At 50.1% G+C, this 22920-nt stretch overlaps 2 protein-coding genes across 3 annotated transcripts in view; one reads left to right on the forward strand and one right to left on the reverse strand.

Moving 5' to 3' along the window:
• Positions 1 to 1668: 1668 nt before the first annotated feature.
• Slc25a47 (solute carrier family 25 member 47) lies at positions 1669 to 8348 on the forward strand. Its single transcript, XM_090344836.1, has 6 exons — positions 1669 to 1754; positions 4040 to 4083; positions 4392 to 4463; positions 5054 to 5236; positions 7075 to 7399; positions 7539 to 8348. The coding sequence occupies exons 1-6, from the start codon at positions 1727 to 1729 to the stop codon at positions 7817 to 7819; spliced, it is 933 nt and encodes a 310-aa protein (XP_090200962.1). The 5' UTR covers positions 1669 to 1726; the 3' UTR covers positions 7820 to 8348.
• A 443-nt stretch (positions 8349 to 8791) lies between these two features.
• Wars1 (tryptophanyl-tRNA synthetase 1) overlaps positions 8792 to 22920 on the reverse strand; it is a 28707-nt gene continuing 14578 nt past the window's right edge. For both annotated transcript variants that reach the window (XM_090344835.1, XM_090344834.1), the window contains exons 5-11: positions 21639 to 21758; positions 20582 to 20764; positions 19171 to 19271; positions 17838 to 17950; positions 17460 to 17633; positions 11242 to 11382; positions 8792 to 10125 (exon numbers count right to left, since the gene is read on the reverse strand). In XM_090344835.1, coding sequence (XP_090200961.1) covers positions 9964 to 10125; positions 11242 to 11382; positions 17460 to 17633; positions 17838 to 17950; positions 19171 to 19271; positions 20582 to 20764; positions 21639 to 21758 — 994 coding nt within the window. In that variant the 3' untranslated portion in view covers positions 8792 to 9963. The remainder of the gene's footprint in view (positions 10126 to 11241; positions 11383 to 17459; positions 17634 to 17837; positions 17951 to 19170; positions 19272 to 20581; positions 20765 to 21638; positions 21759 to 22920) is intronic.

Genomic DNA, 22920 nt, shown 5'->3' on the forward strand with positions numbered 1-22920 from the left:
CGCAGGGCACAGGGATAAAGTGTTCAGGGAAACTTCTGGGCTTTTGGCTCCAGAGCAGGATGGGTGGGGCTTACTGTATTAGAAATATAGGACAATACCAGACACTGGTGGCTTACTCCTGTAATCGTAGCTACTCAAGAGTCTGAGATCTGAGGATTGCAAGTCAAAGCCAGCCTAGGCAGGAAAGTCTGTAAGACTCAGCTCCATTAAGCACCAAAGCAAAACAAAACAGAAAAAACAGAAACTGGAAGTAGAGCTGGGGTTCAAGTGGTAGAGTTGTCAGTCTTGAGTGATAAGGTGCAGGGATAACATCTAGGCCCTATTCAAGCCCCAGAACCAACACACAAATAGAGGAAAAAGAAAAGGAAAGTGGGACTTAAATGGGTTTTTGTGCTCTCAAGAACACCTAAGTTCCTCATTGTCTGAGGCACTGGCCTTTTCATTGTCATGTTCGCAATTCATGTTCAGAGCAGACCATTCCCTCCCTCCCTCTACACTTTATGCTCTGTTTTAAGGAAGCCTTAGCATTTTGGTGCTTTCCATTCCACAGGGCCATGCCTGAAGCTTGCCCTGAGTAGGTGTCTTTGCCCACGACAGATGTTGGTTTCCTTCCTGGGGCAGAAATGGAGGTTCTCCAGCTCTGGAACCATGGAAGGCAGAGCTGGGATTTTAACGCAGGCAGCTGGGCTCTCAACCACAGACTGGGCTGTGTCTTTCTCCAGGCCAGGATGGACATCAGGGCTGGCCTTGGACTGGTCATTTCCTGCCCTTTGCCCTCTGATGTGGCAACTAGCCCTGCCCACAAACAGACTGGCGGTGGGGGGGGGCACCCCTTCCTCAGTTCCCAGACTGTTCAAGGCCAGCTTGTCACTGCCTGTCAGTGGACAGGAAAACAGATGGGCACGTGGCCTCTTGTTGTCCTGCCTTGAGGGCACAGGGACAGTGTTGCTGGAGGACAATCATGACCCCTGACCTTCCCCTCTCTGCAGCTTTCTGTTGGGCAGGCCATAGCAGCTATGTGGACTCAAACCTATAGGTCACCTCATGGGGCTGGAGCTGAGGGACCCAGCAGTAGAGATGAGATGTCCTTTCCTTCCTGAACTGGCTGTGAAGGGGGCAACTTGGTGAGAGTCTCTTGATCAGAGCCCACCCCACTGAGTGATCTGGTAATGGACCCCTTCTGGCCAATGGCTCCATCTCTAGGTGTGGCCAGGGTGCCATCCTGTTCCCTCCCGGGCAGGAGATAAACCATAGAATGAACACACGTTTGAGAGCTCACTGCTTTTATGGCTAGCTTGAGTGATCAGCATAGACACGCTGGCTTCTTGGCTTGGTCAGAGGCTAAGTCTCAGACCTGTAGTGGCAGCACTGCTCCCTCAGTGCAGGCTGAGCACAGAGGGGGCACGCTACCTCCGTGACCTCTCACACACTTTCCTGACACCTGGGTTCCCCTCCAGGGCATTGACACTGCGTCCTGTGAGTTTGTGTGGGGTAGGGGAGTCCAGGAATAGGAAGCCTGGGTGTGGCCATCGACCCATCTGCTGCTGCTGCACAGCTCGACCTCTGCTTTGGCCACTCACAGGCACTGGCTTCCGGTCCCCTGCCCCCAGCTCTCGCCCCAAAGGTACTTAAGGTGTGAGAGACGCTCAGAGAAACTGTTGAGGCCACCTGGCCCATAAGAGGCAGATTCTCTCAGGCTTCCCTGCCTCCACCTCCTGAGCTGTCCATGGATTTTGTTGCTGGGGCCATCGGAGGTAAGGGAGGACAGGGGAAGCTGGACCAGCCAGTGGTGCTGTGTGTGGAAGTATTTGGGGGTACCCCGGGGGTGATCTGGGTCTGCTGTAGGCTGTGGGGGACCCACAAGCAGGCAAGCTCCTGAATGCTTCCTGGGATCTGGGAGGATGGGGGCTGGATTAGGAGCAGAAACTGAGTGCCATCAGGCGTGTGTGTGTGGGGGGAGACCAAGGGAAGGTACAATTCTCTACCCCCCCCCTCCCCCCAGCCAGAGACAGGATAGGGCCCAACAGAGGCTGTGTGCCCTGGAGGTGGGGGAACTGGCTAGGCTCAGTGCTGTGGGCCGCCGGTATTTTTCCTTCCTGGATCAGGGGCTGGCTTTGCAGGTAGCTCTGCTCCACCCAGGGCATCGATCTGTAGCTCAGGATCTATTTTGAGTGAGGTGTCCTTGGCTTGGCTTGGCTTGTGCAAGAGCATTGGGCGGCTCTTGCATTCTTCTGGAACAGTCAAGGGGGGGGGTGGAGGGAGGGGGAAAAACCCCCTGCCTGGGGAAGGACTTGGCTTCACTGTTCCAGCACTGGCTGGAACTCTGCTATTATGTGCCAGCCCAAGTCCAGTGGCTTCCGTAAATACTAGCACCCAAAAGGGGAGGCCCAGAGGAAGGCTTGGCCTTGCCAAGAGCAGGGTGAGAGGACCTGCTCTGTGCCTGGCTTTCGTCATAGTGTCCACGATGTGGGCCGTGTCCTCAAGGGATTGTTACTCTGGAGGTGGTGGGTGGCATGTGAGGCACAGAAGCCAAGTCATGTGACAAAGACACAGAGAGGCTGCCCAGAGTCCCGAGTTAGGGAGGCATTCAGAGAACAGGTGATGCTGGGCTTTGATGGATAGGTAGGAGTTTGGTGAGGTGGGCACGGAGAGAACTCTACTGGAATCTCTCAGTCAACCTCATCATCCGCTTCTTCCACGCCTACAGCTGGTGTTTGTGTGTGTGCGCACGTGTATATGCACGTGAGCCTATGTTGGATGCTGTCCCTTTGCCTTTTCTTCTCATGTCTAGTGCTATACCACTTACCACTTCCACCTCTGTGTTGTTGTTGTTTTCTGGTTACACTGGAGGTAAGAGTTTCACTTGTGGGAGTGGGGGATAATGCTGTCATAATATTCAATATATATCCTGTGAAATTAAGAAAACTGAGGGGAGGGGTTGGGTTGAGCTGGGAGGGATGAGTGAGAATAATGAAACAGGTGATATCATTAAGATGCATTGTCATCATAAACTGATTTGTTGAATGCTAAAAGATAATAAAAACGTAATTTTAACAGGTCACTTTCCTACCCAGTCTGGCTTTGAACCTCAATCCTTAGGTCTCAGCCTCCTGAGTAACTAGGTGATTACAGGATTACAGCGCCCACTTGACTCATTCTCACTCTTGTCTATTTATTGGCTCCTGGGACACACAGGAAATGGAGCACAGCCTCATGGCTTCCCTTCCCCCACCCCCAAAGAAAGGCCAGGAACCTGCTCTGACCACTCTTCACCCAGGGCAATGCTTGGCCCTGGTGTCAGGAGAGGGAGGACCTTGGCAGAGGGCCTGGCCACGGCCTGATTCGAGAGTGTGTGTGTGTGTCGGGGGGAGAGTGGGGGTTCTGGAGGTTCCTGTGGAACAGGTGGCCATTGCTTCTTCCCACGGAGGAAAAGAAAGGGTCTGGGATTCCAGTGCCTTCCAGGAGCATGGCCCCGCCAGCTAAGGGCCTCCCACTAGGTTCCATGTCTTACAGATTACTCTTCTTCCCAGTGATGCTGGGCTAGACCCAGGCTCAGGGGCAAAGATGCCACATTCTCCTGGACCTTGATCATAGCAAAAATGAGGACGAGAGCCAGGTACAATTGCTCACGCTTGTTATCCTCACTACTCGGGAGGCTGAGATCTGAGGATCACAGCTTGAAGCCAGCCTGGGTAGGAAAGTCAGTAAGATTCTTGTGTCTAGTTAGCCATCAAAAAGCTGGAAGTAGAGTTGTGGCTCAAGTGGTAGAGCACTAGTATTGAGTGAAAAAGCTAAGGGATGTCCTCAGGCCTGAAACTTAAGCCCTAGTATTGGCATTTGTTTGCAACAAGTAAACAAGACCCAACAAATAAGTAAACAAATCAAGACCCAGATTGGCTGCAGTCAGGAGGAGCTACTGTGGAATTTGCGAGAGGCAGGAGTTCATTTGGGGTCACCTCTCCTTCTGGGAGATGAGTTCTTGCTGCTGGCTGCCTGCCTGCTGCACACACCCCTTACCCGTGCTCCCCTTCCCTTGCAGGCATCTGTGGTGTTGCTGTGGGCTACCCCCTGGACACAGTGAAGGTAGGGCAAGGCCCAGCCCCCTCTCACCCCCAACACACATCCATGGCCATCTGAATAAGCAGTGTCATATGCAGTGTCTCCTGCTCTAGAACTCTGGGTGGTTCCTGTGGTCCCTGGGGATATGCCAGGTTCTCTTCCTCATCCCCACAGAGTCCTTGACCCTGGCCTCAGGGTTATCATCTTCAAGAGGGCTCACTGTCCCCACTGTTCCTACATCAGCATGCCTGTGACTGTGGGGCATTCCTAGGGCCCACTTGTCTCATACCAGGTGTGGGGCTGACCTTTTCTGAAGTTTGCCTCACTCCTAGGTCAAGATTCAGACAGAGCCGAAGTACACGGGCATCTGGCACTGTGTCCGGGACACATATCGCCAAGAGCGGGTAGGCATGGGATCCTGGGAAGATGGTCAGGGATGCTGGGGTGTCCATCCTCAGGCTTGCCTCTCACCAATTAGCCTTGAGTTGCTGGTTCTCTTTGAGTCTGGCCTCTGTTTTCACTCAAAGGGAACCTCTGTGCCCATTGCTCTGTGGATCAGAACCTGGACATCTGCCAATCAGGAGCAAATTAAATCCCTGTGTCCAGGAGAGAGTCTGGAAGGACCACGAGGCTTCCTCAAGGCCTGGTCATTCATGTCTGTGCCATGCCAGTCCTGTGGCATCAGATTGCCACGAACTCAGAGCTCCATGCAAAACAGGCACTGGAACATTGAACCCAGTGACCCCAATACAAAACCCAGCACTCATGGATCATGCTAGTGCATCCCAGCATCAGGCTGCACTGGGGAGCCTGAACCTCATCTCTTCAGTCCCCCCAGTTCCAAAGATTAAGTGCTGTGAGTGTCCCTTGCAGCTGAGGCAGTGGCCGGGGGAGTGTGGCAGGGCCTGTGGGGTGGCTGGATGGCCTGCGCCCCTGGGGTCCGGGGCAGTCTCCCTGTCTGGGTCTCTGTCCTGACTTCGGCCCTGCCCCCCAGGTGCGGGGCTTCTACCGGGGCCTCTCGCTGCCCGTGTGCACAGTGTCTCTGGTCTCGTCCGTGTCTTTCGGCACCTACCACCACTGCCTCACACACATCTGCCACTTCCGGTATGGCAGCACAGACGTCAAGCCTGCCAAGGTCGACGTCACACTCTCAGGATGCGCCTCTGGTCTTGTCCGGGTGAGTAGGCTGAGGAGGGTGGAGAGGACCTCAGAGAGACAGAATCCCCTCCCCTACCCTCACCCCTACCCCCCAGTGGGCGGAAGCTGAGGATTGCTGAGGGTGAATCCTGGAGTGAATGATGGCTGTGATGGTGAGCTGGCGTCCCGCTGGTGGGGTACACACAGCTGCTCCTCAGTGTCCCTCCCAGCATAGTCCTGAGGAGAGCTTCCTGGCTACAGAGTGGGGACCCCAGAGGTGACCTGATTTGGCAGGGCCTAGGGCATTTAGGTTCTTGGGTTTTCCACTGGCTCACAGACCATATTGCTAGTAAGGGCTCCAAGATGCCTGAATACCATCCAAGTTACCATGGAAACCTAGCATCCCTTCATCCTCAAGTGCCCTGGCCTGGCAGACTGGTCTCCTGGTAGGAGAGACCAAGGCAGCGAACATCTGCCTTCCTGGAGCCCCCACGTGGTGAGAAGGCCCAGTGACATCCCTGCCCCTCACAGCTCAGAGGGCAATAGCCTGTCCCTGTGGGCCTCACCAGGGCTTAACTCTCAAGTTCTGACTCTTGCTAGTCGAGTGCCCTTCACCATGCTAGAGAGCATGGCTAAGCTCTTATCTTCATCTGTAAGAGACTAAGTGAGATTAGTGGGTCAAAGACCCCAGCACGAAGCTTGACATGTAATGTATACCCAGAAAAGGTCAGCTGATGCTATTAGCAACACGACTATATTACTAGTAATTATATTACGTTTAAAAAAATGAGGCCTCTAGCCAGGCATGGTGGCTCACGCCTGTAATCTTAGCTACTCAGGAGACTAAGATCTGAGGATCATGGTTCAAAGCCAGCCCAGACACTAAAGTCTGTGAGACTCTTATTTCCAGTTAAGCACTACAAAACTGGAAATGGGGCAGTAGCTTAAGGAGTTGGTGTTAGCCTGTTAGCTAAAGAGCTCAGGGACAGCACCCAGGCCCAAACCCAAAGTTCAAGCCCCATGACTGACCAAAAAAAAAAAAAATATGGTTCTGGGCTGGGCACTGGTGGGTCATGAGTTTCCTAGATACTCAAGAGGATGAGATATGAGGATGGTGGTTCAAAGCCAGCCTGGGCACGAAAGTCTGAGAGACTCATCTCTAATTAACCACCAAAAAATGGAAATGGCGCTGTGACTCAAGGTGTAGGGCTGTAGCCTCGAGCTGAAGAGCTCAGGGACAGCACCTAGACCCAGAGTTCAAGTCCCACAACCAAAAACAAACAAACAAAAAAACAACGGTGGTAGGGCTTGAACTTAGGGTCTGGATATTGTCCCTTACCTTTTTCACTTAAGGCCAGTCTTGCTAGTGTTCTAACACTTGAGCCACAGCACCACTTCCAGCTTTTTGCTATGTATATGGTACCAAGCAATCGAACCCAGATCCTCGTGCATGCTAGGCAAGCACTCTACTACTAGGCCAAACTCCTGGCCCCCCTGAGCTTCTTTTTGCTCAAAATGAGTGCTCTTCCACTTGAGCCACATCTCTATTTGACTTTTTCTGTGATTAATTGGAGATAAGAGTCTCATGGACTTTTCTGCTTAGGATGGCTTTGAACTGTGGTCCTCAGATCTCAGCCTCCTGAGTAGCTAGGATTACAGGTATGAGCCACCAGTCACAGAGGATGTACCATGCAGTCTTCTGTGACAGGAGACATGATTGCTGAGGGCAGTGGCAACGCTAGCTTTGAGCCTTGTACCACCACATCCTAGGGTTGCCCTGCAGCATCTTGTCCTAGATGGCACAAGGCAATGGGAGGCCAGGAGTGGGAGTGTGTGGGCAGCTGGGCCAGGTCCCATCCTGCCTTTTCTGTGTCCTAGGTGTTCCTGACATCACCCACTGAGGTGGCCAAGATCCGCCTGCAGACACAGGCGCAGCCACAGATCCAGCAGCGGCGGCCTTCAGCCTCGTGGCCCTCAGCTGCTCTGCCTGTGTGTCCTGCACCCTCTGCATGTCTGGTATCTGGGCCCAAGTACCGTGGGCCACTGCACTGTTTGGCCATGGTAGCCCGTGAGGAGGGCCTCCGGGGCCTTTACAAGGGCAGCTCGGCCCTGCTTCTTCGGGAAGGCCACTCCTTTGCCACCTACTTCCTTTCCTATGCCATCCTGTGTGAGTGGCTCACCCCTGCTGGTCACAGCCAGCCAGGTGAGTAGTCTGAGCCAGAAGGTGAGTGGGACTGAAGGATCTGCTGTCCTGCTCCCCTCCTGGCCCCCTCAGTTCTCCTCTGTTGACTGCGCATGGGCCAGGTTGTGCTCCAAGTCAGGTGGTGTTGTCTCTCCTGCAGATGTCTTGGGTGTGCTGGTGGCTGGAGGCTGTGCAGGGGTTCTGGCCTGGGCTGTGGCCACCCCCATGGATGTGATCAAGTCACGCCTGCAGGCCGATGGGCAGGGCCAGCAGCGCTACCGGGGCCTCATGCACTGTGTGGTGGCCAGTGTGCGGGAGGAGGGTCCCAGGGTGCTCTTCAAGGGGCTGGCACTCAACTGCTGCCGTGCCTTTCCGGTCAACATGGTGGTCTTTGTTGCCTACGAGGCTGTGCTGAGGCTCACCCGCGACCTGCTCACTTAATGGCTGGTGGCGGTTTGTTAGCAGCTTCCGGAGGAGGTTGCAGCAGCTAGAGGAAGCAGAGGACCATGTGGGTGGGGTCGAGACCCCCCAAGCCTGGCACTGGACAGTGGGGACCTCCCTGCAATGACTCAGCTGAGGCCTGAGCAAGTTCTTCCCAGCTACTGACCAGAAGGTCAAGGGGTGGCCTTGCCCTCTGCTCAGGGCTGACCCAAAGGTCACGAGTCATAGGACACATCAGGCTGTCATCAGTCAGTTGCTCATCCTTGCTCCCATGGTCTCCCTTGCCCCTTCCCCACGACTTCAGAGAACACCCTCCATCAGTTTCTCCCTCACCATCCCTCTGCAGGCTCTGCTAGTGACTCAGGGGCACCGAGGTGAAGGTGGCAGGGAGGTGGTCCCACCGGAACTTTGGTCCTCTGCTGGTTGCCATCTTATAGCCTCATTCTTCTTGTGCACACTGTCCCTTGTCACGTGAGCCCCCAAAGACTTGGTTTCGAGCTGTTGTCAATAAAATGTTTGGCGATGCTCACTGGTGGTCTCCGTGGTCTGTGGGGCTGCTGAGTCATCTGCCTGCTTGGCTTCTGAAGGTGGGAACTTGGTTTCAAACCATCGCAATGGATGATTCTGTGCAAAGTGTGGCTTTGGACCAGTCATGCTCCTGAGGCCTCACTGCCAGCTCCCGCGAACCCGAGACAGGCCCAGCGCCGCGTCCCCTGTGGCGTGGCTTGCCACACAGCACCTCTGAATATCCCACTCTCTCCCCCTGAAAACCAGGACAACACTGGGCTGGGACAGAGAGCCAGCACCAGGGGTAAGGGTTTCAGTGAAGCCTGAAGGAAAGGGTTCCTGGGTGCCTCTGAGCTGTGGGGTCTCTAGCCTGTCCCTCCCTTCCCTATGTGCTCCAGGTGTAGCACAGGCCGAGCAGCAAGACCACAAGCAGGTCAGCCTTTCTCACAGAGACTGCCACACAGATAGGAGCAAAGGAAGTTTATTTTGCTCATGAGCAGCATGAGGGACAAGTACTTGAGAGTGGGCTCTGTGCCTTTGAAAGGGCAGACACTTCTGACCAGGGGCTATCCCTGAGATATGGCTTCTCCTTGGTCAAGACTACATGTGGCACGTGATTAGACATGGCCCACCCACAGGGAAAATGCCAGGGCAGGGAGGGCAGGGTTCCACCTGTGCTTTTCTCTCTAGCTACATCCACCAGCCCAGGACATGACCAGGGCCCTGGTCTGTGCTGACTTCAGTCAAGTGTCAAAACAAAAGGATCTGCAAAGGCAACAAACCGTCCTTAGCTTCTTGCAGAGGTTAGAGTGGTTAGGGTTGATTGAGCATGGAGGATGGCATCTGGCAGGAAGTTAGTATGGGAAGGGCTAGGGGAGTGATTCCTGGAGTGGACAGCATGCATGGTCTGGAGTTCATTAAGTCAGCTGTCAAGTCTCCCCACAAGATCCAGGCTAGTAACACTGCCCCGTGCTGGCTGCATCTGGGCTACAAGTAGTATTGACGCAGGGGATGGAAGCAGAACCCCAGGCATGCCGAGTCCCTGCTCTTCCACTGCGCTATGCACCCAGCCCACAGCTGGGGTAGTTTCTTGCCAAGTGTTAAACAAAGCTATCAGTTCTTATTTCTTTTTATTTTTTGGGGGGACCATATGAGATGAAACCTATCTTTTTCTTACTTAACTTTCTAACGTAAGTTTTTCATAGCACTTTTTAAGTTTTACAACAATGACATTTTGGAGAGTTCAGGCTGGCCTGAACTCCTGATTTTCTAATCAGTTTTCTTAGTACTGGGATTACAGGCATGAACAACCACACCTGGCTTAGAACACACTTCTCTACAGAGTAGATCCCAGGTGAACAGGCCTCTGTGGGTCACAAAGGCTCCAGCCTGAGCTCCTTGTGGGAGAGACTCACAGCGGGGTTTTCTATCTGACCACACAATGCTAGCAGCATTGCACTTGGCCAGTCAGGAAGGACAGACATCACTGAGATAAACAGAATCCTGGACACATATAAGGTAAGGCTCACAGACGCAGCTTGGTAATTACTGTGTGACAGAAGCCTATGGGAGTGTGATTCAGAGGGCTGGGATTATAGAGAAATTACGCCTATAGATACGCAGATAGAAAACAAGTGTTACTGAAAGTGGAAGGTCAGCTGTCGAGGTGTCATAAACTCCTTCACCATCTCATCGGTGACCTCCTTGCGCCGGGCCTGGTGCTCAGCTATCAGGGGCTGCAGGACATCGATGAGGGTCTTCTTGAGCTCACCGGTGAGCATGGCTCCACTGGTGTAATCCTATGTGAAGGAATAAGAGGCCATGAGAAGCAGCTCCACACCTTCCACCATACCCTGCCCAGATCCAGTTCAGTCCCAGACAGTTCTGGCCACTGTTGTCATCTCTGTCCCTTAAATGATACTTAATATGACCAGAGGCTGGCTCTGCCCAGTAGTTGTGGCTCACCTGCGAGCTAAGAGTGTCCTGGACTTTCGAGTCCAGCCTGGCTTCGAACCATGATCCTCAGATGTCAGCCTTCCGAATAGCTAAGATTACAGGTATGAGACACCAGCACCCTGCTGGAGCTCTAGTCTCCCCCCCCCCCCCACCACATACCCTAGGCTGGCCTGGGACTTGTGCTTCTCCTGCCTCTGCCGCCTAAGTGCTAGGCTTACAAGAGTACAACACTGTACCAGGGCCATTCACCAGAATTCTATTTTGTTGTAGTCTCTGAACTTTCTGCTACTACTGTTTTCACTGTCCCTGTGTGGAAAGCCTTTTCTTATTCTGTGGTGTCTCCTTGGAGAAGATCCTAAGAAGGGGAAGGTCTGAGGTGATGGTCCTGAACTGTCTCTGTCTCTGCTCCATTGGCCTGCTGCTCACTGTGTGGGGGCCCAGTGCATCTGGCTCATTCACTGGAGTAAGGCACAGCAGTACAACACAAGCTAGGCCAGTTCTGCTCATGTCTTTGTTTTAACATACATTTCTCTAAGAAGAACTCCTACCCACTTTATTTTTCTGCCTTGGTGGGCATTCAACCACAATCCTCAGATTTCAATTTCCAGAGTAGATAAGATTATGGATGTGAGCTGCCTAGCTGAAACTTTTCGCGAAGTATCTCTTCATGTGATTCTTAGCACATGGTTAAGAAACACAGTGAGTCAACTGAGTTTTGTTTAAAAAATTTTGAAACAACGTCTCAATATACTTCCCAGGCTAGCCTGGAACCCCTGGGCTCCAGCAATTCTCCCATCTCAGCCTCCTAGGAAGCTGGGGCCATAGGCTCGGTCCAAGGTGCCCAGCTCCTGCTCCTCTTTCACCTTCTTTCAGTTGGATGCCTATTATTAAGGCAAGGCGACTGAGGAAGCAGGATCAACATGCAAGGCCCAGAGGCCAGGCCTGGGACCCCACCTCACCTTTCTGATCTGCTCAAGCTTGTCGTCATCCTCCAGGAAGAAGGTCAGGTACATGAAAGATACATCCACGTCACAATTGCCCCCAAACTGCCTGTGTTCTTCCACAGTGTCTCTTCCTCCAGAAAATGCATGCTTGTTGACCTGTGTAATATAGAATGGCCCATTAGACCTGCCCTCTTGCACCTGGATGTTGCTGGCCAGGTATCCACATGGATACCTAGGTCTTGAACTCAGGGCTTAGACACTGTCCTTGAGTTTTTTGCTCAAGGCTAGCACTCTACCATTTCAGTGACAGCTCCACTTTCAGCTTTTTGGTGATTAATTGGAGAAAGGATTCTCACAGATTTTCCTGCCCAGGCTTGCTTGCAACAGAAATATTCAGATCTTGAGCTGAAATGTAGTTCAGTGTCAAAGCACTTTCCTAGTAAGTGCAACGTCCTGGGTTTGATCCACAGTCCAAAAAAGACAAAAAAAAAGGGGGGGGGGCGGGAGTTTGGCCTAGTGGGAGAGTGCTTGCCTAGCATGCACGAAGACCCAGGTTCGATTCCTCAGTACCACATACATAGAAAAAAAAAAAGCCAGAAGTGGTACTGAGGCTCAAGTGGTAGAGCTCTAGCCTTGAGAAAGTCCAAGGACAGCGCTCAGGCCCTGAGCTCAGGCCAGGACTGGCAAAAAAACAAAAAAAAAAAAAGGAAGACTCAGATCTCAGCCTTCAGAGCAGCTAGGATTATAGATGGATAGTTTAAAACTTAATATTGACTAGGCAGAAATCTAAGGAAACATCTGAAGCGTTCTTAGTATGAACTTCAGGAAAAAGATGAGCTGTAGGCACTCTTCAGGAGACTGGCTGAGCAAACAGTGGCTGTTCTCCCAGCTCCAACACAGAGATGAGCAAAGATGCCTGAGAACAAAACCAGAGTGAGAACTCTGCCAGTAGGAGGAGGCAGGAAGGGCCCACTGTAGAGGCAGGTCATTACTTCAAAACAGGCAAGTTACCGGGACTGAAGAAAACTCAGAAACTGTTACAGTGCAGCCTGGCAAGGTAGCTCCAAATCTGTTTCCGGTGCTCAGGAAGGTGAGCCTAGGAATTCCAGATTAGCCCATGTTTCAAAACAGACAAAATAATAAATAAGACACCAGGGGCTGAGAGCTTACATTGGTAAGTCTGGCTATTCACAAGGCTGAGATTTGAGGATCAATGTTCAAAGCCAGCCTGGGCACACAAAGAACTTTTATCTCCAATTAACCAGCAAAAAGCTATAAGTAGAGGTGTTGACCAAGTGGTACAACCTTGAATGAAAAAGCTAAGTGAACTGGGTGTGGTGGCTCATGCCTGTAATCCTAGCTACTCAGGAGGCTGAGATCTGAGGATTAAGGTTCAAAGATAGCCTTGGGACTAAAGAATGTGAGACTCATCTCCAATTAACCTCTAGAAAACTAGAAGTGGGGCTGTGGCTCAAGGGATAGGGTGGTAGACTTGAGCAGAAGAGCTCCGGGACAGCGTCCAGGCCCAGAGTTCAAGCCCCATGACTAACAACAACAACAAAAAAGCTAAGCAACAGTGTCTAGGCCCTGAGTTCAAGCTTCAAGTACCAGCAACATGAAAAAACCCCAAGCCATAGGAATGATCAAAATGGGTTTTAAAAAACATTGAAGAATGGTTCCTGGGAGAAATCGGGGCAAGTCCAGTACGAATGAACATCATCTTGCTTCTGTTTTGTTGTTATTATTATTACTGTTGCCAGTCCTGGTCCTTGAACTCAGGGCCTGAGCACTGTCGTTGGGCTTACTCAAGGCTAGAGCTCTACCACTTGAGCCACAACACCACTTCCAGCATTTTTTCTATGTATGAGGTGCCGATGAATCGAATCCGGGTCTTCGTGCATGCTAGGCAAGCACTCTACAGCTAGGCCAAACTCCGGGCCCCTCTGTTTTGTTTTTAAATGGAGGGAAGGGCAGGTAGAATTTGTACTTGTTCATGTTCTGAGTTGATTACTTGGAAAACTTTCCCAAAACTCCCAGAATGGATTACTAAGTGACTATACCTTAGATCTTCTTCTTTTTTTTTTTTTTTTTTGCCAGTCCTGGACTTGAGCTCAGGGCCTGAGCACTGTCCTTGGACTTTCTCAAGGCTAGAGCTCTACCACTTGAGCCTCAGCACCACTTCCGGCTTTTTTCTATGTATGTAGTACCGAGGAATCGAACCCGGGTCTTCATGCATGCTAGGTAAGCACTTTAACCACTAGGCCAAACTCCCGGCCCCCAGATCTTCTTCTTGTGGTAGTGGATGAGTGCTTGGGGCCAAGTCTTCAGCAAGGCCCTTTCAGTCTTGCTGAAGGACTTCTCCCTTTCTGGGGTACTACTAAGCAAGCCCCAGGTCAGGGAGAGCTGAAGCTGAGCTATGGGTACAGTGTGCCTTGGTGCGGCGGTGGAAACTAAAAGATGGAAGGCCACGATGAAAGTTTGCCTTTACCTTCCTTAATTAAGAACAAAGCCAAGGCAGAGGCGGTGGGCTCAATCCCCAGCAACCCCTAAAAAAGAAGCCAGTGCTGGAGTGTGCGAAAGGCACGAGGGACCATAGGTCACACTCCTGGCCTGACTGAGCAGCCCTCCTGCTGGAGAAGACTGAGGATAAAGTGCTAGCTCTGAGAGCCATTTCACAGGGTGCCAAAAGGGGCCTGAGTGTTGCTCAGCAGCACAGTGCCTGACTGGCATAGCCATGACGTAGGCCCTGGAATCATCCTAGCACTACAAAACAAGGAGACAGACAAACAAGTAAGTGTCCAATGGAATGGCCCAGGCAGCTCCCTGTCCTGGCTGAGACAGGACCAAAGTCTACAGCGTGGTGCCAGGACGGGAGAGAGTCAGTGCCAGGAGGCAGCCATGGCCTGTGAAGCACAGAGTATCTGCCCCCCAGAGTCCCTAGGCAGGACAGCTATGACTAATATTATTCCAAGCAATTCGGGTATTTTGCTTTCTCCCTTACCAGTAAAGTGAGTGAGGCACAATGTCAAGAGCCTGCTATAGTCATGGGGCTTGAACTAGGCCTGGGTGCTGTTCCTGAGCTCTTGAGTTCAAGGCCACCACCCTATCCCTTGAGTTATAGCCTCCCTTTTGGTTTTCTAGTGGCAAATTGGAGATAAGAGTCTCATGTTCTTTAGTGCCAGGCTGGCTTTGAACCAATCCTCAGATCTCAGCCTGCTGACTATCTGGGATTACAGGCATGAGCCATCACGCCCGGCCCACCTGTCACTTTCTAAACAAAAACCTTAAAACTCATGCAAGCCCTGTCTCCAGGTGGTGAAGCCAGCATGACTTCCCAGTCCCTAAACAATGCCTGACAGCCCAAATGGGTTCCTGAGTGATGAGAAACTTTGTCAGAATATTTTGTCTAGTTCGAAGTTCCTAAGACCCAAGGAACCGACTTGTTTCAAGCCTCCTTTTTGTTTTGTGCCAGTACTGGGGCTTGAACTGAAGCTTTACACTCTCACTAAGTTGGCACGTTATCACTTGAGTTATATCTCCACTTACGGCTTTTTGCTAGTTAACTAAGAGATAAGAGTTTCTCGAAGTTTTCTGCTTGGGCTGGCTTTGAACCACTATCTGTATATTTAAGTGTTCCAAGCAGGTAGGATTACAGGTTTGAGCCACTGGTACCCATTTTCCAGCTCTTTTGATCACACCTGAGTTGATATGAATGAGGTTACTGTTGGGACACCTAGTCTGCCTCAGGATGGGACCAATCACCAGGAAGACAAAGTGATGAGAGCGTTAAGAGAGCTGGAAACCCTGCTCCACTCACTACCTCCAGGAGCTAGTCAATAAAAACTCCCGTGGTAGAGTACTTACCTAGTATGCACAAAGCCCTGGGCTCGATTCTTCAGTACTACATACTCAGAAAAAACCAGAAATGGTTCTATGGCTCAAGTGGCAGAGTGCTAGCCTTGAGCAAAAAGTGTCCAAGCACAGTGCCCAGGCTGGCCCTGAGTTTAAGCCCCAGGACTGGCATAAAAACAAACACCTCTTGGAACTGGGCCCTGTGGTATAGTGCCCGCAATCCCTGCACCCAGTAGGCTGAGACATGATGGTAACAAGTCTAGGCTTCTTTGAGCAGAGTTAACACCTGCACATCTGGGCAGAGGTGGACCTGGCTCAGTCCTGGTCCACTGCTTTCACAGCACACATATCTCGTTGAGCCTTGTCTCTTCCCTATGAAATGGTCTCAGCTGTGGTGACATAACCCAGCTTCGGGACAGGCTGTAGCACGTCTCTCTTTTGCATGTGTATGTGCTGGTCCTGAGGCTTCAACTCAGGATCTGGGCAGTGTCCCTGAGTGGTTTTGCTCAAGGCTAGTGCTCTACCACTTGAACCACAGCTCTATTTCCAGCTTTTTGGTGGTTAGCTGGAGACACTTCATGGACTTTCTTGCCTAGGCTGGCTGTGGAGAACCATTCTTAGATCTGACTCCTACGTGGCTAGGATCACAGGCGGGAGCCGCAGGCTCTCAGCTGTCCCTCTTCTCAGTGTGGAGACGCTGTATCCAGCTCTTCCTGACCTGTTTCTACAGGTTGCCTATGATCCTGCTGAACCTCTGTAGTTTGTTTCCCTAGCCTTGGGCCCCTGCTGTTTCTAAGCAAATGTTCCAGAGGCAAAGACAACTTTAAAAACAACTTCTCTACAGGCATTTCGAGCTCAAATGGTAGATTGCAACCAAGCAACCAAGCGTAGCAAGCTTGAGGTATAGACTTTAAATCTTAGTACCTCAAAACAATAACGAAAAAACTTCTTAAATATAAAACCATTTTTCTGCTGGCAAGTCCCTCTCCCCTCTGTACTTCCTGCTCTAGAAGGTTCAGCCAAAAGTGAAAGAGAAAGAAAAATCCCTGATTATACCAGCTTCCAAGCATGAGGAAGGGCAGTGGAGGCCACTTCCTGAAGGTCTGGGTTATGAAAAGTCCCCACTGTCAACCAGAACTAGTTTGGGACTTTCCAGAAGGTCTGGGGATGGGTGAGGACTCAGACGACTCTATTACATGCCTCAGAAGCACCCTACTGCAATCTTCCAAAGCACAAACACATAATAAGAGCCAAAGGCTACATCGGTGGTTACACAGATTTATGCAACCATTAAGAGTTACAGGGATACTAGCTGCTCAGCACTTAGCCTCGGAGCAGGCCCTGAAAAATAAAGAAAGACACAATAATCTGTATTTGTAGTTTTCCCAATGACTTGCAATATTCTACGAGCGGCTGAGGCATGCTCAGCAGGGCACAGAGGACACTGGAGGCTCAAAAGACACTGTTGTCTCTGGGAAACAGTGTGCCAGAGAGATGCACTCTGAGTCTCTGGAGCAAACCGGGCCAAGATAATGATTCCCCTCAGCCTCACAGCGGAGGTATTAGCCACCACCAGCTACTGTGAGGGAGGAATGAAGAACAGAAAATACAAGCACTTTACCTGGTGTTTGGGTCTCTGAAAAAGAGGCAAATCCTTTTAATGCTCTGTGTGTGTGTGTGTGTGTGTGTGTTTGTGCGTGTGCGTGCGTGCAAGCACGTGTGCTGGTACCAGAGCTTGACCTCGGGACCTTATATTCACTGGCCTACTTGCTCATGGTGGGTGTTGTATCACTTGAGCATGCCACCAATCCATTTTTGCTGTTTAATTGGAAATGGAGTCTTAAAGACATCTGCCTGTATTGGCTTTGAATTGCGATCCTCTAGGTCTGGGCCTCCTGAGTAGCAAGGATTATAGGCATGAGCCACCAGAGTGAGAGCTGAGGCCCTGATGGCATTTCTATTACTTGAGTCATCTTCATTATGATTAAGGAAATTGCCATGGCTCTGCTTCCAGAACAAAGTGTTGGTACAAAAGAAAACAGAAAACTCAGATTTTTATCAAAATGTAAGGGAATATCAATAGTGAAATCATCACTACCACCACAGGTCTCACATTTACCCACAGTGTGGGAAGCTAGCTACTAGCTGTGGAGCTGAAGGGTTGCAGACCAGAACAGGAGAGAGAGGAAGAGAGAGAGGGAGGGAGGGAGGGAGGGAGGGAGGGAGAGAGAGAGAGAGAGAGAGAGAGAGAGAGAGAGAGAGAGAGAGAGAGAGAGAGAGAAAGAGAGAGAGAGAGACAGAGACAGAGACAGAGAGGGACAGACAGACAGAGAGAGACAGAGAGAACACCTTTCTGCTCCTGTAGGTGGGGACCTGCTTACCTTGGTCTTGATCTGCTTGGCTGTGTCCGTGAGGAAGATGGAGGAGTTGGGGTCACTGGCACTCATCTTGGTCTGGGCGCCCTGCAGGGCGGGGAAGAAGGTCGAGTGCAGCAGGGCAGGTTTAGGATAGCCGATTCTGGGGGCGACGTCCCTTGTCATCCTAAAGTAAGGGTCCTGTGGGGAGGGAGAGCCCAAATGAGGATGCTGAATCAGGGAAGCTCTGGCCAGTGAACAGCTCTGGAGGATTTTGGAGGGAGACTCTCCAGCTTCAGGTTAATTTCAAGACAACCCTTCCTCCTCCCTCCAGCACCATACCCTTCCCACTCACTAATGAGGGAGTCCCGGAAACCTATTGCCAGCCCCAGCTCTGGTCCACACCTGATCAATGGCACAGGGGATGAGGCACTGGATGTCCGTCCGGTCTCGGAAGATCTGGGGAAATGAATTGCTGAAGGAGGGAGCAGCCTGGATCGCAGGAAAACTGATCTTCCCTGAAATCAAGGAAACATGGCTTCATATTCAAGGCCACCTGCTGCTCGCATTAATTAACAAACTGAAAAGAATGAGGAAGGATAGGTCTTTCCCTGTTGCAAAAGTAATAATTACTAAGAGAAAAACTGAAAATACAGAAAGGGAGAAAAAAACCATCAGGAGCTCAGGGCTGGGAATGTGGCTGAGTGGTAGAGTGCTTGCCTAGCATGGATGAAGTCCTGGGTTCAATTCTTTACTACCACATAAACAGAAAAAGCTGGAAGCAGTACTGTGGCTCAAGTGGTAGAAAGCTAGCCTTGAGCAAAAGCAGCTCAGGGACAGTGCCCAGGCCCTGAGTTCAAGCCTTACACTGGGAAAAAGAAAAATCAGAGCCCAGATTTGTATCTGTTGGCTTTCTATATTTCCCTCTATGTACATTGGTTGTATTTATAGCTGGTGTTTCTCTGGCCCTTTTTTTTTTTTTTTTTGCATCATGATGGGTCTGAGGCTGGCCCGGGCAAAATCATGAGCCCCATTCATAAAATAAAGCAAAAATGGCTCAAGAGTTAGAATAACAGTCTTAGTAAGCATGAGGACCCAAGGTCAAATGATACTATCACAAAGAGAAGACTGAGAAAAAGGCTTAGACACAAGTCTCAAGGAAGTAAGAGCTCATAAGCCAATAGGCTGTATGGAGAGGAATGTAAACTTGTGCACCCAGCAGTCCAACACCATGGCGCTTCAACACCGAGCACTTCAGTAGGGGAAGAGCCATAGAAGGAAGGAAGGTCTGGAAAGAAAGTGAGGCAGGAGGTGGGAAAGGCTTTGCAGGGCAGCCAGCCTAAGACCTCAACTCACATTAGGGAGATGAGGGTCTAGGAGGCAAAGACTTGGTGGCTCCTGCAGTGAGCAGTAGAGCCTCCGGCCCTCCACTGAGCCCCAGGGGATGGGCAGCCACAGTGTGTGAAGAGCTCTACCTCAGCCCTTCCTTTCTCTTTCTCCAAAACCTTAAATCCGACTGTCTGAGGCAATCTTACAACCCACACTTCAACCTCAATAAAGTGACTGAACTCCATACTAGCTCTTTACATTCCAGGGAAAGTCTTCTCTGGGAGTCTTCTTTAAATAGGTAGAATGCAAATGCTAAGGTCTCCCAGACAGCTCAACTTCTGGGAACAGGTACTTTATAAAGCCTCAGCTCATTTTACTGGTGAGGGGTCCCCAGGCAGCTGGCCCTCACCAATGCAGTCGCTGTCCGTGAAGCCGAAAATGCCTTTCACTTGGTTGAAGGTGACATGCTTCTGAATTTTCACCACGTTTTTATAGAAGCCTGGGCTCTGCCTGCAGAGACAAGAAACTCCAGGTAGAGGGCAACTTCCATGAGGACAAGGTAGCAGATATTAAAACCAGATATGGGTTGGGCCCCATGATGACAGTGTAGTCCTAGCTACTCAGCGCAGAGATTGGGAGATTGGGTTTCAGGTGAGCCCACGAAAAGAGTTAGCAAGAGCCCATCTGAACTAACAAACAAAGTGTAGTGGTATGAATCTGTAATACAAAGGAAGGAGAATTATGGTCTCAGTCTGGCTCCAGGCAAAAATGTGAGACAATCTGGAAAATGATATCAAGCAAGAAAACATGCAAATAAACAACAAACCCCACCCAAGGATGGTGGCCGGGCCCTGGTGGCTTACAATACCTGTAATCCTAGCTACTCAGAAGGCTGAAACCTGAAGATCATAATTTGAAGCCAGCTTGGGCAGGAAAGTCTTGGGCAGGAGACTCTTATCTCCAATTATCCATCAGAAAACCAGAAGTGGTTCTGTAGCTTAAAGTGGTAGAGTGCTAGCTTTGACCAAAAGAGCTCAGGGACAGTGCCCATGCCCTGAGTTCAAGTCCCCCAAGACCAAAAAAAACCAAAAACCAAAAAAAAGGTGTGAGGAAGCCACCTGCAGGCAGGTATTAGCAGCAGTCATATGTACCCGGGGAGCTAACCTGGAACGGCAGGTTCTAGCCAACCTGGAAGAGACCTGCAATGAGGCTTAAACACAGCCAGGCACAGATGGCAGGGTAAACATGGAAAGTGTATTTTTCTGTCTTTTGCCAGTCTTGGGGCTTGAATTCAGGGCCTGGGCACTGACCCTGAGCTTATTTTGCACAGGCCTAATGCTCTATCACTTGAGGCTCAGTGCTACTTCTGGCTTTCTCTGTTTATGTGGTACAGAGGAATTGAACACAGGGCTTCATAAGTGCTCGGCAAGCTCTCTACCACTAGGCAAAACTACCAGCCCAAATAAACAAAATCTTAATGTTTAAAAGAGAAAGAAAAACATTTACTGCCATTTTAGACGTGTTAGGTTTCACTTTGGTCCTGACGGTATGAAATCTGCACATACTCATTCAAAAGGCAGCCAGAGGGGCTGGGAGTTTGGCCTAGTGGTAGAGTGCTTGCCTAGAATGCATGAAGACCCAGGTTTGATTCCTCGCTACCACATGCATTGAAAAAAGCCAGAAATGGTGCTGAGGCTCAAGTGGTAGAAGAGCTCTAGCCTTGAGAAAGTCCAAGGACAGTGTCAGGCCCTGAACTCAAGCCGAGAACTGGCAAAAAAAAAAAAAAAAAAAAGGCAGCCAGAGAATTATTTCCTTCTTACCCCATGTACTCCAGGTCAGAGAAGATGAAAGTTTTGTTAACATCAAAGCCGCAGGCTACGATGTCCTTGGCATTCTCCAGCGTGTAGCTGTACGCCTGATCCAGCGTCAGGTCCTTCCACAGGTACTTCTCATCATCAGACATCTGGATAACCAAGGGTACATTGAATACATCCTGCAGCCACCTAAGGAACACAGGAGAGCAGAGCACAGTGAGCCCATGCTGTGCCCATGTTGAGCATGGTTGCAGCCACGTAACCAACATGGGAGAACACAGGGTGTGCTGACCATTGTGAACACAATGTAAACATGCCCAGTGGCCACCCAAGAACACAGGAAGATGGAGGAACATGGAAGAATATCACTTCCTGTGAAGATGTAAATCACAATGTATTATACTACAACCGACTGTGAGCAGTGATAAAATTTACCAGCATATACTATGTGTGTCAACTGATTTCACAACTTTTAGAGCCTTTCCCTAACTTTCCAAGCTAGGGGTCCTTCTTCCCACTGAGTAGATGAGAGATCAACTTCAGGGATATAGTGGACACAGGCCACCTGAACAAAGCACAGGGAGAGGGAAGGAGGCCCGGCTAGCTCCAACATGGTGCTCTCCCATCATGCACCACTCCTCAGAAGTACCTCAGAAGCTGGCGTGGTGGCTCACGCCTGTCATCCTAGCTACTCAGAGGCTGAGATCTGAGAAGCAAGGTTCACAGTCCATCCTGGGCCCAAAAGGACCTGAGACTCTTGTCTCCAATTAACCTCAAGAAAATGGAAGTGGGGCTTGGCTCAAGGGAAGAGCAGTAGCCTTGAGCTGAAGAGCTCAGGGACAGAGCCCAGGCCGAGTTCCAGCCCCATGACCCACAAAAAAAAAAAAAAAAAAAAAAAAAAAAAGAAGTACCTCAGAGGCCATAAAAAGAAACAGAAGCTCTGACCCCTTGGCTTCTTGGCCAACAGGAAATAGCATTGTTTGGCCAGTTATGTTTAAAAGAGTGCCTGTAAGTGCTAATGGTGATTCACTAGCAAATGGACAAGAGTTGAAGAATTACTTACTTTGTGAAAATAAATGGGATGAGATGACCAACATGCATTGCTTCCGAAGAGGGGCCCCTGCCCGTGTACAGATAAAATGGCTTTTTGTTTTCATAGGCATCGAGGACTTGATTCATATCCCTAATGAGAAAAAAGAATTAGGAAATCATTATCAAAGCCCTAAAGTTAATTTGGCAATGAAAAATAAAACAGGGACAAAATAATGTTAATAGTTATCTTTGAAAAACAAAAAACAAAAAACAAACAAACAAACAAAACAAAACCAAAGACAACAAGAAAAAAAAAATAGTTATCTTTGGTGTTACAGTATAATAATGATAGGAAAACTCCTGGAATGGTTTTTGTTGTGAAGACTTGTTTGAGAAGGATAAGACATCCAGGTTTGGAATAAAGGATCCAAAGCATGGGTGCAGCTGGGCAGACGGACACTGGGACTCGATGCCGGTATCTACACTCTGGGCATCTCGTGAGGGACACTAGGCTAGGAACATACAATCCTGTCTCAAGGTTCTAGAGACTCAGTGTAAGAAACTACAGGATTTTATTTTATGCAGGCCTGAGCTGGGGAAGAAAGGCTCTTCAAAAGCCCCTAGGCTAGATATCTGACTTGAGAGATCTCGGCCAACTTGAGACTTGGGGTCTTTATCTATGAGCCATTTGGAAACCCCCTCTTCCTCTTTTGGGATTGGGGTACACAGACAGCACACATAAAGGTGTTTCTTACTGGCTAAGCATTAGCAATATGCCTTAGAGCTGCTGGGCCTCTGCCTGGAGATTCTGAAGTCTGAGGTGATACTTGGGAATATACATTTTACTTTGTTTTGAGGCAGGGTTTTGCTATGTAGCTCAAGCTGGCCTTGAACTCTCAGTCTTTCTACTTTAGCCTCCCTAGTGCTGGTTTGTGTATGTGCGTATGCGTGTGTGTGTGTGTGTGTGTGTACCACCACACTCAGATGAATTTGTACATATAATGAGCTTCCGAAGGGTTTCTGCTCAGTGAGCTTTGAAGCCAACCGATACTCCTTGTGTGTGCACGCTTTTTGTTTCTGGACAAAGTGTCCCAAATAAGAGAGGAAAAGGTGTTGGTGGTTCATGTCTGTAGTCCGAACTACTCAGGAGTCTTCAAACCACCATCCTCAGATCTCAGCCTTATAAGTAGTGAGCATTACAGCCCTGAGCCACTGGTTCCCAGCTTTAGGTAGGAGATTTTTCTTGGGTGATGAGGATGTTTTAGAATTAGGAAGTTTGTATAGCCTTGTGAGTATACTGAAAAATCACAGAA

Source organism: Megascapheus bottae, chromosome 14 (genome assembly GCF_031878675.1).
Source record: "Megascapheus bottae isolate mThoBot1 chromosome 14, mThoBot2.hap1, whole genome shotgun sequence".
Taxonomy (NCBI): domain Eukaryota; kingdom Metazoa; phylum Chordata; class Mammalia; order Rodentia; family Geomyidae; genus Megascapheus; species Megascapheus bottae.

What these genes read in the sequence shown, in the direction of transcription:
- Slc25a47 (XM_090344836.1), top strand. Translation starts at nt 1,727, where the DNA reads ATGGATTTTGTTGCTGGGGCCATCGGAG. An exon ending in TGTTGCTGGGGCCATCGGAG is followed by an intron (nt 1,755 to 4,039) that starts GTAAGGGAGGAC and finishes CTTCCCTTGCAG; the next exon opens with GCATCTGTGGTGTTGCTGTG. An exon ending in TGCTGGTCACAGCCAGCCAG is followed by an intron (nt 7,400 to 7,538) that starts GTGAGTAGTCTG and finishes TCTCTCCTGCAG; the next exon opens with ATGTCTTGGGTGTGCTGGTG.